The sequence below is a fragment of the Erinaceus europaeus genome, chromosome 4 (assembly GCF_950295315.1).
Source record: "Erinaceus europaeus chromosome 4, mEriEur2.1, whole genome shotgun sequence".
In the NCBI taxonomy this organism is placed as follows: domain Eukaryota; kingdom Metazoa; phylum Chordata; class Mammalia; order Eulipotyphla; family Erinaceidae; genus Erinaceus; species Erinaceus europaeus.
The window spans coordinates 25,022,243-25,037,371 of NC_080165.1; the positions used below are offsets into that span (position 1 = coordinate 25,022,243).

At 49.0% G+C, this 15,129-nt stretch overlaps 1 protein-coding gene across 1 annotated transcript in view; it reads left to right on the forward strand.

Annotated features, from left to right (window-relative positions):
• Positions 1 to 15,129, forward strand: part of ACO2 (aconitase 2) — a 55,055-nt gene that overhangs the window by 36,627 nt on the left and 3,299 nt on the right. Inside the window, exons 4-14 of the mRNA XM_007523457.3 lie at positions 1,056 to 1,148; positions 5,876 to 6,034; positions 6,233 to 6,383; positions 7,490 to 7,594; positions 10,274 to 10,365; positions 11,348 to 11,453; positions 12,105 to 12,262; positions 12,431 to 12,504; positions 13,439 to 13,550; positions 13,982 to 14,104; positions 14,333 to 14,488. Of these exons, the coding sequence (XP_007523519.1) occupies positions 1,056 to 1,148; positions 5,876 to 6,034; positions 6,233 to 6,383; positions 7,490 to 7,594; positions 10,274 to 10,365; positions 11,348 to 11,453; positions 12,105 to 12,262; positions 12,431 to 12,504; positions 13,439 to 13,550; positions 13,982 to 14,104; positions 14,333 to 14,488 (1,329 nt within the window). The remainder of the gene's footprint in view (positions 1 to 1,055; positions 1,149 to 5,875; positions 6,035 to 6,232; positions 6,384 to 7,489; positions 7,595 to 10,273; positions 10,366 to 11,347; positions 11,454 to 12,104; positions 12,263 to 12,430; positions 12,505 to 13,438; positions 13,551 to 13,981; positions 14,105 to 14,332; positions 14,489 to 15,129) is intronic.

Genomic DNA, 15,129 nt, shown 5'->3' on the forward strand with positions numbered 1-15,129 from the left:
CTGACAGTGAGTCCTTCCTCTGTCCTTGGGTCATGGCCCCCAGAAGCTCTTGGTCTCATTTCCTAGTTTTTCCTCTGGGACTCTTCGCAGCTCACCCCAGCACCATCCCTTTTGTCACTGAGGTCTCACCTGTCCAGGGGCATGCCACATCTGTGTATCAGCTGCACGGAAGCCTTCCCACCCCCTGAGGAAACTGCCTTGAAGTTAAAACAGAATGGAAGCAGCCCAGTCCACTCTTGTTGAAACCACATTCCAGAACACAGTCCACTTGTTTTCTGTTTCAGCAAACACATTTCCAAATATGGAACACCACAACATGGCAGATGCTGGTCTCACTGTTACAGGTCTCATGTCCTCCTCCTTAGAAGTTATTTCATACAGTTCTCCTTCATCCTAGAATGCAGCTCTCTGTGGTTGGAAAGGCCTGGTTTCTAGCCCTGCCTCCCCCATTTAACTCAGGGGTTTCCAGTAAGTCATTTCTCCTTGAAGCGTCTGTAAAATAGACTCCGTGACATACTTTTCCCCCTCATGAAACATGCTGTGAGAATGTTTATCATAACACCATTTCCATAGTATTTGTTAAGTGTCAGCTGGGTTTATAGATGTGACATGAATAGGAAAGCAATACCCACCATGAGCCACAGCCCTTTAGCAGTCCCCGTGCCCCGAAACTTTCCCAGTTAATATTATGATGGTTCTGCTGGCTTTGGCCATGGACTCAGATCCCCGAGGGACCCTTGGAGGTGATATATCCAGGAAATTGAGACCACTCAGAACAGGGAAGGAACTTAAAGTTCAAACCCACTTTCCTGGGCCTGTACAGATTTGAGGTACTATTTCTGCTGTCCTGCCTTTCTCCCTGGGCTGCCATCTGAGACTGTAGGCCAGCATCCATGCCCTTTGAAACTGTTTGTAGTAGGTATCCAGGAGAAAAGCTTTCTTCACATTTTAGGGTCAGAGTGGAAGTAAGGTGAGGGTGGGAGGGCTTTGACAAAGGATTTCCCCAGATGAGAGCTGTCATTACTAATGCTTTGTTTATTGATTTGTCTCAATAGGACATAAACCAGGAAGTGTACAATTTCCTGGCAACTGCAGGTGCCAAGTATGGTGTGGGCTTCTGGAGACCTGGCTCTGGAATCATTCACCAGGTAAAGCTGGGCTCTGCCTGCCTTTCTGGGGGTGTGAGTGGAGGAGGCTCGAGACTGTTCCTGGGGACTCAGAGAACACTTCTAGGTCTTCAGTAGCAGGGGCCTTGAGGCTCAGGTGGATGACAGCTCTGTCAGCCCGTAGGCCTCTCCTCCTCCTCAATTTTCATTGAAGGTTTGTTTTATGATTTAAGTCATATGAGAGTATGAGGGAGAAATCAGAGCACCACTCCAGCACACAACACTGAGAATGGAACCGGAAGCCTCAGACATCAAGTCCTCTACTGTGCCATCTAAGCCCTTCCCTCATTTTAAAATTCTTATGTCACATTATACATTCTCTGTATGAAAAAAAAATAAATAAATAGGGGGTTGGGCAGTAGTGTCGTGGGTTAAGTGCACATGGTGCAAAGCACAAGGACCAGCATAAGGATCCCAGTTTGAGCCCCTGGCTCCCCACCTGTAGGAGGGTTGCTTCACAAGTGGTGAAGCAGGTCTGCAGGTGTCTGTCTTTCTCTCCCCCTCTCTGCCTCCCCTCCTCTCTCAATTTCTCTCTGTCCTATCCAGCAACAATGGGGGGGAAAAGAATAAGGTAAAAAAAATACAATAAATAAATAAGCAGGCAGGCAAAACAGCTTATCTAGGAAGGTACTAGGGGTCTGGTCTGCCATATGGAGGACCCAGGTTTGAGTTTGGCCTCTATAGCACTGGGGTGAGTTTTGGTGGTGGTGTGTCTTTCATTCTAACTCTCTTTTGTTTTTTTAAAGCTTTTATTTATGAGAAAGATAGGAGAGAGAGAGAGAAAGAACCAGACATCACCCTGGTACATGTGCTGCTGGGGATTGAACTCAGGACTTCACGCTTGAGAGTTCAATGCCCTATCCACTGGGCTACCTCCTGGACCACTCATTCTAACTCTTTCTACCTGAAAAGTTGCCTTAAGGCAATGAAGCCCCAGAAGTAACAAAAATAATAATCCCTTCTGACCACCTTTGTTACCAGCATTTTAAGCTTGACACATTCCTTTCCACATCTCTTGTAAACTGTATGTGTGTGTGTTGGTGGCTTTTTTTTTTTTTTTTTTGGCTTTTAGATAGAGAATGTAAGATAGGGAGAAAGTGACAGAGAAGACACTTAAGCATTGTGAAGCTCCTCCCTACAGACATATGTGGTGGTCAAGAACTCAAACCTGGGTCCTCATGCATGGGGACATGTGTGCTCTGCCAGGTGAGCTACCTCCCTGCCCCTGCACTGTATTATTTCTTTTTTGTTTTAGTATATTTTTAAATATTTTATTAACAAGTTATAAACTAGGAGAGAGACAGAGAACCAGAGTATCGCTCTGGTACATGTGTTGCCAAGTATTGAACTTGGGACCCAGATGTTGAGAATGCAATGCCTCAGCCACTGCAATACCTCCAGGACCAATTTTTCTTTTCTTCTTTTTTTTTTTTTTTTTTTGGTCTCTAGGATTATCGCTGGGGTTTAGTGCTTGCACTAAGAATCCACTGCTCCTATAGCCATTTTTTCAGCTTTTTAGATAGGACAGAGAGAAATTGAGAGGGCAGGGGAAGACAGTAGGAGAGAGACCCCCCCCCCCCTGCAGATGGGGAACCTGGGTCCTTATGTGGGTCCTTGTGCTTCGTAATGTGTGCACTTAATCTGGTGCGCTGCCGCCTGGCTCTGGCCCAATTTTTCTTTTTTTTTCTTTCCTTTTTAAAATTTATTTTTGGGGGGGTCAGGAGGTAGCACAGTGTGTTAAGCGCACATGGTGTGAAGTGTAAGGATCAGCACAAGGATCTCAGTTTGACCCCAGCCTGCAGGGAGGTCACTTTACAAGTAGTGAAGTAGGTCTGCAGGTGTCTATCTTTCTCTCCTCCTCTCTGTCTCCCCTCCTCTCTCCATTTCTCTTTATCCTACCCAACAACAACATCATCAGTGGCAACAATAATGACAACAATAAAGACAACAAAATGGGAAAAAGTGGGCCTCCAGGAGCAGTGGATTCATAGTGCAGGTACCGAGCCCCAGCAATAACCCTGGAGGCAAAAAAAAAAAAAAGAAATTATTTTGGATAGAGACTGAAATTGAGTGGGGAGGGGAGAAGAGAGAGACCTGCAGTACTATTTTCACCATTTGTGAAGCTTCCCCTGGTGAAGACCAGGGACTTGAACCTGGGTCCTTGAACCTATAATGTGTGCACTCAACCAGGTGTGACACTGCCCAGCCCCTCTATATTATTTCTTGTTTTACTTTGTCAGCAACCATTGCATGGTTAGCTGACATTAGATGAGCACTAGACTCATATTCTAAGCTACTGACTCAGTACTCACCCTGATTCTGTGAGGTAGATGGTTTTGTTATTCACACATTACAGGTGAGGAAACTAAGACACAGAGAAGTTAATGCACTTGCTCAGGGACATCTGGCTGGCTGGCTGGTGATGAGTGATTGCACGCAGATCATGGGCCCCAGAGCCAGTGCTCTGTAATAAGCTCTCCTCTGAGCCCCCCCCCCAAGATTTATTTAATAATGACTGAGACAGTGTGGGGAGTGGGGTAGGGGTGCGACAAGAGCATCATTCTAGCATATGCAGTGCTGTGGATCAAACTTGGGATCTCATGCTTGAGAGTCCTAACACTTTATTCACTGTGCTACCTCCCTGGCCACACCTCTGAGTCTCTTGACGTTGTTATAGTATTCTGCAGAATGGTAAAACTATAAACAACAAGGGCAACAAAAGGGAAAAAACGGCCTCCAGGAGCAGTCAGCCTGGAGTTCTAGGTTCTCAGCTACAGTGGGGTTTCTCTACAAATTCTCGTGTGTGTGTGTGTATGTGTGTGTGTGTGTGTGTCTGTCTGTCTAGGGATATAGGTGCTTAGTTTTCCTCAAAGATGACTACTAAGGACCATCAACCTGCTTTGTGTGCGTTTGTCATTCACCCTGCATGTGTGAAATACACCTTCCTAAGGTGACCCTTTCCCCCACCTCTATCTCTGGCCTCACTTCTTGGGCCTGTAGAGGAGCTGCATCAGGCCACGGTCCTGCCCTGCATGGAATTCCACACTGCCCAGCTCTGAAACCAGAGCCCATAGATTACTGCCCTGCCCTTTAAACCATTGCCCTTGCCAGGGAGGGGCTGTCCCAGGAATGACGAGTCACTTTAGTCTGCATGGGCTTGAAAGCCTGTCTTGGCAGGGCTGGGCGGTTAGGCGGAGCTGGCCTTGACCTTTCATCATGACAAGCACCTCACCCATGTGTCCCCATTCTACTTTAGTATGAGTGCTCAGGCCTCCTGGCAGCTCTTTGGGCCAAGGTTTGGGGCTGTGAGTGATGGTACCTCATGCCTGCCACTGACCACCAGGTAAGTCTATGGCCTGGAGTATTTTAAAAAGAAAGTTCCTCGGATTGTGTTGTCCCTGTGCAACCTTACCATCTTCCATGGCAGACCATTGGTAGGTTTATTTTGTCAGGTTGTTGGAAAAGTCAAGATGCACTTTTGCATAGAAAATAATAAAAGAGGGAGTCGGGTGGTAGCACAGCAGGTTAAGCACACATGGTGTGAAGCGCAAGGACCGGTTTAAGGATTGCTTCGAGCCCCCAGCTCCTCACTTGCAGGGGGGTCGCTTCATAGGTGGTGAAGCAGGTCTGCAGCTATCTCTTTCTCTTCCCCTCTCTCCATTTCTCTCTGTCCTAGCCAACAACAACAATAATAATAACCACAACAAGGATAAAAGACAACAAAGGCGACAAAAGGGGAGGAAAAAAGCCTCCGGGAGCAGTGGATTCATGGTGCAGGCACCTGGCCCCAGCAATAACCCTGGAGGCAAAAAAGAAAAAACTAGAAGAAATACAGCATGACTTTTTTAACAACTCAACATTTTACTTTTTTTTACCTAGGTTATTGCTGGGACTTGGTGCCTGCACAGGTATGCCACTCCCAGTGCTGCATCCCCCTCCCCACGTTTTCTTACAGAGCCTGAGAGAAATGAGAGCATGGGGTGGGGGCAGTGTGGAGAGAGGTGGATAGAGTAAGGCACACACCTGCAGCACTGAGTGCACACGTTATAGGTTCAAGGACCCAGGTTCAAGCCCCTGGTCTTCACCAGGGGAAGCTTCACAAATGGTGAAAACAGTGCTGCAGGTTTCTCTGTGTCTGTCTGTCTCTCTCTTCCTCCCCCCACCCTCTCAGTTTTTCAATTTTTGTTTCTATCCAAGAGATAGAGCTCAGCGAGTCATCATCTTCCTTAAGCATGTCACCTCTGTTCTCAGAGCTCCCTGCAGGCTGCTGGGTCTGCCCCAGCGTCACTGTACTGTGCTGAGCTCCCACTGCACCCTCAGAGCCACTGTGGGGAGTAGAGTCAAGTTGTGGGAGAATTATCCACTGTGAGGAGAAGCCAGACAACATATTACACACTCCACATCATCAAGTGTGAGGCAGAGAGCCTTGTCAGGTGCTACGTTCAGTCATCACGCTCGTCCCCAGCCTGTCACAGGACACTTTCTTCTCCGTTCCTCTGGTTCTCACCAAAATCTGGGAGTGAAGGTGGTGTGGGCATTCCTTTTTTTTTGTGGGCATTCTTACTATGCCACAATTGAGGTACAGGGATGCACTTAAAAGCCCAAGTTATTAAGTCACGAACTGCATGACCTCAGACTCTGTCTTGGAGGGGTAACCCAGCATCACGAGTCTCTGCTGAGGATTTTAATTTTAATTTAATTTTTTTTAGATCATTCTTGAAAATTATGCATACCCTGGGGTTCTTCTGATTGGCACTGATTCCCACACCCCCAATGGCGGCGGCCTGGGGGGCATCTGCATTGGAGTTGGGGGCGCTGATGCTGTAGATGTCATGGCTGGAATCCCCTGGGAGCTGAAATGCCCCAAGGTGAGGAATAGGGCAGGACTGGTGCTCAGCTGGCTGCAGAGGGGCAGTTGGTGGCATAAAAGGGAGACCTACTCACAAAAGATGAGGTCAGCCAAATCTTTTGGGGGAGGAGATCGGGGGATTCCTTGAGTTCTTAGTTGGGACATGGCACAGGGCACACACAGGACCTGTAATTGTTTTCTTACCCCATCTGTTCAGGTGATTGGTGTGAAGCTGACAGGTTCTCTCTCTGGCTGGACCTCCCCCAAAGATGTGATCCTAAAGGTGGCAGGCATCCTCACAGTGAAAGGTGGCACAGGCGCTATTGTGGAGTACCATGGCCCTGGGGTAGACTCCATCTCCTGCACTGGTGAGGAGGGCAGACGCATGAGAAGGCCTGCTGTGAGCAGTACGACCAGTGAATGACCCTCCCCAAGAGTCTGTCCTGTCAGTTTGGGGACTTGAGGAAGTCACTTACAGGGGAGATTGGCTACTCCAGGCCCCTCATTAAATAGATGAGGAAATCGAGGGCCCATCTAGAGGGTGGGTGACTTCCCAGTGGCCACACAAAGGTAGGAGCCAAGCCAACTGGCCACTTTGAATAATCCAGAAGTGTTCTGAATGGCGTTGTGGTGGCAGAGTAGGGAATCAGAGGCAGGCTTCATTCACAGAGCAGTTCCATTCCCACATCTTTCCTGGAGTTGAGCCTCGCTCACTTCCCTCGATGTTAAGATTGTTAACTATTATCAGAGGCCAAGTATGACCTAGTCTCGTCCTACTCATCACTCCCAGTGACCTGGCCCCCAATGTCCAGGGAGACTTGGAACAAACCTTAGAGGTGCTCTAAACCAGACTTTTCAGGACACTTGGTACAGTCCTCCAGCAATTCCCCCCCACGCTGGCCTTTGTACCCTTCAGTGATGGAGGTTCACCTACAGGGAACCTTACTATTGACCAGCTCAGTTAGGAAGTTGAGACCCATGTTTCAGCAATGCTGTGCGACAGTGTCTGATAGCACTCAGAGAATCTGGACGTCGGCATCTACTCTGTGTGAGGCTCTGTGGCCCAGACAATGGGCGTCATTCCAGTCTTACCAGAAAACCTGCGATGCAGAGATATCTCCACATAGACCATACTGTCGCTGAAAGAAGGCAAGCCTGGACTCCAGGACATAGGCCTGAATGCTAACACCTGTATGTATTTGCTTCATGGCATGACCACATTCTGATCCAGGTTCTTCCCCTGTAAAGTAGACAGAGTAACAGGCCGGCCAAGGCACCTTCAGCACAAAGTGGCCATGCAGGCTGCTGAGCAGGGCAATCAGCTGTGGGGCCTGGTTTTAATGGGGGACAAGTCTGTCTGCTGCCACAGGCAGCCATGTGAGCAAGGGGGAAATGATGCTCACCCTCCGGTGTAAAGATGTGTGTGCACCTCTGGCAGGTGTGTATGACTGGTCCATGGGCTTTTTCTCTACAGGCATGGCAACAATCTGCAATATGGGTGCAGAGATAGGGGCCACCACCTCAGTGTTCCCTTACAACCACAGGATGAAGAAATACCTGACCAAGACAGGCCGAACAGGTGAGCCTGCAGGACAAGGTAGTGAGGGCAAAACTGTGCCTTTTTCTTTAGGGCAGGGGTCTTGAATCCTGACACCCTCCGGTCTTTTTTTCTTTATTTTTTTATTAGAGGCAGCCAGAAATTGAGAGGGAAAGGAGTGAGAAAGAGATACCTGTAGCACTGCTTCACCACTTGTGAAGCTTTCCCCCTGCAGGCGGTGACTGGGGGGGCTCAAACCTGAGTCCTTGCACATTGTAACGTGTGCTCAACCAGGTGTGCCACCACCTGGACCCCAACCCTCCAGTCTTTAACCTTGCTTTTTCACAGGCTTTATGAGGCTTCTAAATGTGTTGGAAAAGTTATGTGTGTTATGGGACTGCTGTTGGCAGTGGTGCACCTGGTAGAGCACATACTTCATCATGCACGAGGACCCTCCTTACATGCTGGGGTGGGGGTGGGGTTGGGGGTGGGGGTTGGCTTCACAAGCAGTGTAGCAAGGCTGCAGGTGTCTTTCTACTTCGCTATCTTCCCTCTCAATTTCTCTCCTTTCAAATGGAAAAAAAAAATGACTGGGTCTGAGAAGATAGCATAATGGTTATGCAAAAAGACTTTCATGCCTGAAATAGCAAAGGTCTCAGGTTCAATTCCCAGCACAACTATAAGTGAGAGCTGATCAGTGCTATACTAAAATATATATAAAATAAATTGCTGGGAGCAGTGGACACGTTGTAGAGGCACTGAGCTCCAGCAATAACCCTACTGACAATAAAAAATGTAATTTTGGGGGCCAAGTGGTGATGCACCTGGTTGAGCACACATGTTACAGTACACAAGGACCCAGGTTCAAGTCCTGGTCCCTACCTGCAGTGGGAAAGCTTCATGTGGTGAAGCAGGGCTGCAGGTGTCTCTCTGTCTCCTCTATCTCCCCCACCCCTCTCGATTTCTGGTTGTCTATATGCAACAAACAAATTAATAAAGATAATTTTTAAAAAGTAATTAAATTTTAAAAATATTTTTTAAATATTTATTCCCTTTGTTGCCCTTGTTTCATTATTGTAGTTATTTTTTTTTTTTTCCTCCAGGGTTATTGCTGGGCTCGGTGCCTGCACCATGAATCCACCGCTCCTGGAGGCCATTTTTTCCCCTTTTTGTTGCCCTAGTTGTTGCAGCCTCGTTGCGTTTATTATTGCCATTGTTGACGTTGCTTTGTTGTTGGATAGGACAGAGAGAAATGGAGAGAGGAGGGGAAGACAGAGAGAGAGGGGAGAGAAAGACAGACACCTGCAAACCTGCTTCACCGCCTGTGAAGCGATTCCCCTGCAGGTGGGGAGCCGGGGGCTCGAACCGGGATCCTTACGCCGGTCCCTGCGCTTTGCGCCACGTGCGCTTAACCCACTGCGCCACCGCCCGACTCCCTATTGTAGTTATTATTAATGTCATTGTTGTTGGACAGGACAGAGAGAAATGGAGAGAGAAGGGGAAGACAGAGAAGGGGAGAGAAAGATAGACACCTGCAGACCTGCTTCACCGCCTGTGAAGTGACCCCCTTGCAGGTGGAGAGCTGGGGCCTTGAACCGGGATCCTTATGCTGGTCCTTGCGCTTTGCGCATGAAATTTTTAAAAAAACTTTTTTTTTTTTTTTTTTTGCTTCTAGGGTTACCACTGGGCTTCAGTGCCGGCACTACAAAGCTATAGCTCCTTTTTTTTTCTTCTTCTTCTTTATTTTATTTGATAAGACAGAGAAATTGCGAGGGGGAGACAGAGGGAGAGAGAAAGACAACTGCAGACCTGCTTCACTGCTTGTGAAGCATCCCTGCTGTAAGTGGAGAGTGGGGACTCAAACCCAAGTCCTTGCACATAATACTGTGTGCACTACTGGTGTACCACCACCCCGCCTAAGACACGAGTCTTGTTGGGTTTTGTTCTGTTTTTTAAGTTATATGTATTACTGTTTCTGAGTGGGGCATCTAGTTCTCCTTAGCTTCCTCAAAGGGCTGAATGTCTAAGTTTGAAATTGGGACTGGGATTTATCGATGCCTCTCACCAAGAAGTAAGTAGTCTTCTTGGCCTGGTTCCTGGTGCCCTCTACTGGAAGCTCTGGGAATAACAAATAGCTTGGTTATAAGCCTGCCCTAGGAAGGAGGAGGAGGAAACATCTAAGAACCACTTTCTTAGTCTTTCCCTACAATTTCTTTGAAGTTATAGTTCACTTCATGGAAGCTCAGTAGGGACCAGAAACTCTGTGTATATTGGGGGTGGGAGGGTGTCAGTAGAGCGATAGTGACTGGTGGAGCTAGAGGCTGGGGAGGGGCTGTCTTAGGAGAGTTTATTGATTTGCATCCAGTTCTGCATGTGGAGTCCTAACTGAAAGCCCCTTCCTGCCCTTTTATTATCTAGTAACTTTTCCTTCAAAACAGCTCTTCTCATCTTGAGAAGGCTTCCCAACTCCACTGGTGCCTCATCTCTTTATCCTTGTCTCTGTACAACTTTCAACTCATTGGGAGTTCCTTTGCTAGACTGAAAGCTCCTTGACGGTGAGGACAGCGTCCTGGGCTGTCTGCTTTGTCCCTTTGTTTGCCAAGGCCATGCTCAGGACGTGGCCTTTGGGAGTCAGTCAGGTGACTTAAATGGTTGATTAGGCGAATGTTCTCAATCAGTTTTCTTTCGCATGCTTCAGCCTTCCTCCCTTGTTGATTTCAGACATTGCCAATCTAGCTGATGAATTCAAGGATCACTTGGTACCAGACCCTGGCTGTGAATATGACCAGGTGATTGAAATTGACCTCAACAAGGTGAGGAAGGGAATTAAGTCCAAGGAGTTACTGAGGGTGGGGCGTTCAGGCTCTGTTTGTGGACTTCTGGTGAACACTGTGGGAGGTCAGGGTGGTTCCCTGCCTATGCTCCCAGCAGGGTTCTTGGGCCCTTGGGTTCTCCCGTGTTCCTGAAAACTGCTACATGAATCAGGTCACAGTGAGTGTGAGAGGGGCAGCAAGAGGGATATAGAGTAAGGGAAGCTGGAAGTGGCTGTGTCTGGTGATTCAGAGACTTTTTTTGGCCACCATTCAACCTTAGCAGGAACCAAGATCTGTCCTGGAGTTTGCTTTGTTGTCAGTGGCAAGACCTAGCATTCCCAGCCTGAGAAGGATGTGGTACCATGAGACCTCCAGGCCAGAGCGAGCACCTTCTGAGAAAAGGCAGGCTGGAGAAATAGAAGCAGCAAAGTGCAGTCACTATGTATGAATTCAAACCCTGACCCCGCCACTTCTGTTACTGTAGGCAGGTTTCTCACCTCATGAACCTCACCAAAGCAATCATGGAGTTATTATTCACATAATAACAGTTAACATTTAGTGTTTATTAACGTTTAGTATTTATTGTTTGCTAAGCACTTTGCTAAGTGCTTCATATTTATCGCTATGTATGTATGTATGTACATGGAAAGCATCTGGCCTTAAGTTTTTTTGTCCTAAGATTCCAAAAGCAGCTTAGCGTGGGAAACAAAGGACTCTGGAAGCTGACAGCCTTGTTTCATACCATTCCTTTGCCTTCTGCTAGCCACATGACCTTGAGCCAGTCACATCAACTCGTTCACTGCAGAGTAGAGAGATAAGAGGCCAGGCAGGGCTCAGGCCATGCCAGAGCTGGTGTGTGCACAGAACCCTTTGCTCAGGCCTCCCAGGCTTTCTGCAGAGGCTTGGCAAGAAAAACCTGCTCTACAGTGGCTGTTCACACACCCAGATTTGCTCTCTTCTCTCTGCTCCTCATCTTTTTCAGCTGAAGCCACACATCAATGGACCCTTCACGCCTGACCTGGCCCACCCTGTAGCAGACGTGGGCACAGAGGCAGAAAAGGAAGGATGGCCTCTGGACATCCGAGTGGGTGAGTACTTTCCATACCTCAGTTCCCACAGGCATCTTTCTACCTAAGGCCAGTGCCCGGGGCACTGATAATTGCCAGTGCTTACCAAGGCATCACCAACATGCTTCAGGCAGTTTTACAAATAGTTTGTTTCTCTCTGTGATTTCCTTTCTTCTTAATGTAAAAGCAAAATTTACTCATAGGAAATACTAACAAGCAAGAATTGTGAAACACCCCAAATCTCAGCCCCCAAGCAGAAGCCCCTCCAATCCCTTCAGAAGCTCTGAGAATCAGTTTCTGTGTATGTGCACATTGATGTGTGTTGCTGTTTTACACACGCCATATTAGCTATGAGGCCTGGCTTCACTTCACATTTGTGGACACACTGGTCTGTCAGTATCACTGGCACCTGCTGTCATCACAGTGCAGTGTGGCCATGGAAAGCGTGGATGTGGATCTTGGCTCTGCTACTTCATAGCTGGGCGACCCCAAGCAAGTCACCTCTTTTCACTGAACCTCACTGTTGTCAGAATAATAGTACTACCTCCCTTTGTATGTAATGGCCACACTGTCTTCCTTAAATGGCCAGGTTGTGTCTTTTATGGAGTTACATTGCTTTCAACTTGTCTCTTTCCTCTTGACCCCAAACTCTTGCTACCCACAATGCGCCAGGTCTGATTGGCAGTTGTACCAACTCCAGCTATGAGGATATGGGGCGCTCGGCAGCAGTGGCCAAGCAGGCACTGGCTCATGGACTCAAGTGCAAGTCCCAGTTCACCATCACACCAGGCTCAGAGCAGATCAGAGCCACCATTGAGCGGGATGGCTACGTGAGTGCCCATGTGTCCCTGCCCTGCTTCCCCCACCCACCACGTCAAATTGGGGTTGCCCCAGATTCCAGTGCCATTCCCCTCCCTCAGGCTGGTGAGTCACCCCTTCCTATCAGCCTCTAGCCTACCTACCTCTGACACTTCCCTGTCCTCCTCTCTCCCCTGCAGGCACAGATCTTAAGGGAAGTGGGCGGCATCGTCCTGGCCAATGCCTGTGGTCCCTGCATTGGTCAGTGGGACAGGTGAGGCATATCTCCTGGCATGGGGTACCAAATGCTAGATATAGAGGAAAGATGTGACTGGGGCCAAGGAAAGATATTTTAGGAGACTTGCAGGCATGACTGGAAAGCTGGGCTAGGAGTAAAGAAGCAGAGCCCCAGGGGGCTGGGCAGTAAGTAGCACAGCGGGTTAAGCACACATGGTGCAAAGCGCAAGGACCAGCATAAAGATCCCGGTTCAAGCCCCTGGCTCCCCACCTGCAGGGAGGTTGCTTCACCAGCAGGTCTGCAGTTGTCTTATCTTTCTCTCCCTCTCTGTCTTTCCCTCCTTTCTTGATTTCTCTCTGTCCTATCCAACAATGACAGCAACAACAACAATGTTAAACAACAAGGGCAACAAGAGGGAAAAATGGCTTTCAGGAGCAGTGGATTCATAGTGCGGGCACCGAGCCCCAGCGATAACCCTGGAGACCAAAATAAATAAATAAGGAAGATAGAAAGATAGAAAGAAAGAAAGAAAAAAAGAAAAAGGAGCAGAGCCCCACAGCAGCTCTGGGTGGTTGTGTGGAAGAAAGAGAGAAAAGAGAGAGAGAGGGAGAAAGAGAAAGAGAAAAAGCAGCAGAGCCCCACAGCGGCTCTGGGTAGTTGTGTGGAGGACACCAACCACTTCCTGATGAACTTGCCTTGGGCTCTGATAGATATTCAAAAAGAGAAAGTTGCCTATGTCAGGAAGCTCAGACCTGAGCTGGGTTCTGCCTCTCTCTGATGTATGGTCTCAACGAGATCTCAGCAATCCCTGCTCTGTGGCTCTGCACCCCAGGGAGGAGGTGGCTATTTCAGTAGCTTTTCATTTCCACTCTGTGAGCTAGTATGCATCAAAGGACCTGACTCTTCTGATCTTAGAACAGGTCAGGAACAAGGCCAGACATCCCTAACCTGCTTCTCTCTGACCTGGCAGAAAGGACATCAAGAAGGGAGAGAAGAACACAATCGTTACCTCCTACAACAGGAACTTCACAGGCCGCAATGATGCAAACCCTGAGACTCATGCTTTTGTCACATCCCCAGAGGTAAGACTCTGCCCAGCTGGTCCTGAGCCCTCTGGGGGCTCTGCCCCTGGCTGGTCAGGGGAGATGGGAGAGATACGCTTGGGGCAAGGGCATCTGAGTCCACAGGGCTTCTGAGGGAGAGTTGAACACAGAGTGAGAGGTTATTGGAGCAGAAACCAAGTGTCACGGGCCTTGCTATCTCCGCTTGTTACTTTTACCCTTGGTGACCGATGCCTGGTGCCCTCCTGCCCCAGGACTCTGCTGTGTTTGTCTAGTACAGACAGACCTGTTCTGCTTATGACATCTGTGAGGAGAAGAGACAAGTCTGAGTACAGACATTACAGAGAAGTTGGGAGTTTCCTGGACTCCAGTCCCAGTTTTGATGAAGGCTTTGATGGAGGCAGAGTGTGTGACTTTAAAGCTAACTGAAAAGCTGGCCACCTTCATTTCAGATTGTCACAGCTTTGGCCATTGCTGGCACCCTCAAGTTCAACCCAGAGACTGACTTCCTGACAGGCAAAGATGGCAAGAAGTTCAAGCTAGTGGCCCCGGATGCAGATGAACTTCCCCAGTCGGTGAGCAGTCCTTATACCCCCGTGGTGTTTGCTGTTGTGGGCAGCTGGCAGCTCAGAGGTCCAGGCCCTGACTTTCCCTAGCCCATTGTCATGCCCAGGTGGCCCTGATGGTGGGAACGGGCAGTACTCCTCAGGAGGCCCAACCATGGGGCAGCTTGCTTTCCCTGAGATCCTGTCCACATGAGACTGGGGACTTGGCCACTAGTGTGTCCTTCTCCTTTGCTACAGGAGTTTGACCCTGGACAAGATACCTACCAGCACCCACCCAAGGACAGTAGTGGACAGCGGGTGGACGTGAGCCCCACCAGCCAGCGCCTACAGCTCCTCGAGCCTTTTGACAAGTGGGATGGCAAAGATCTAGAGGACCTGCAAATCCTCATCAAGGTGTGCACTGAGGGGCAGGGAGACTGTGAAACCATGGGTCCTTTGTGGGGTCCCATGGATAACATCTTGACTAAGAGTGAGGACAGAGAGGTGTGGCCAGAGGAACATCTGTAGCGGGAGCCCCTTTGCCTGATGATGCAGAGCTTGGTCTGCCCACTGCCACTTGGAGTTGTCACATGATGAGGCCACCTCCAGTCATGTGAGCGGTGCCGAATGTGGGAAGGGCGATGCTACAGTGTCTCCATATGACTGGCTGCACAAGCCACTGAGCCCTTGTTCCTATAGCTGGGCGCTGTGTGTGGAGATGCACCAAGCTTTTTGTCAACTATGACTTTCTGTTGTTCACTGAGGGTCTGCTGCGTTGACAGACAGGACGCAGCCCATCTGGTAGGCTAGTCAGTCAGTCCTTAGCTGAGACCCAGACAGATTTTTCTGTCTGCTGAGGAGATATGCATGGCTGCTCTTCAGCTCGGTCTTCCTGCCTGGGAGGCTAACAGCACATCTGTCCCTTTGAGAGGCTTGGCCTGGAGGTCTCTGGGTGACAGCCTGAGCATGGCCCATACCACTGCAGATCACATGTCCAACCCCAGCTCACTCTCACCACCTATCCTGGGCCCCAAGCAGTGTTACCTGCTGCCTGC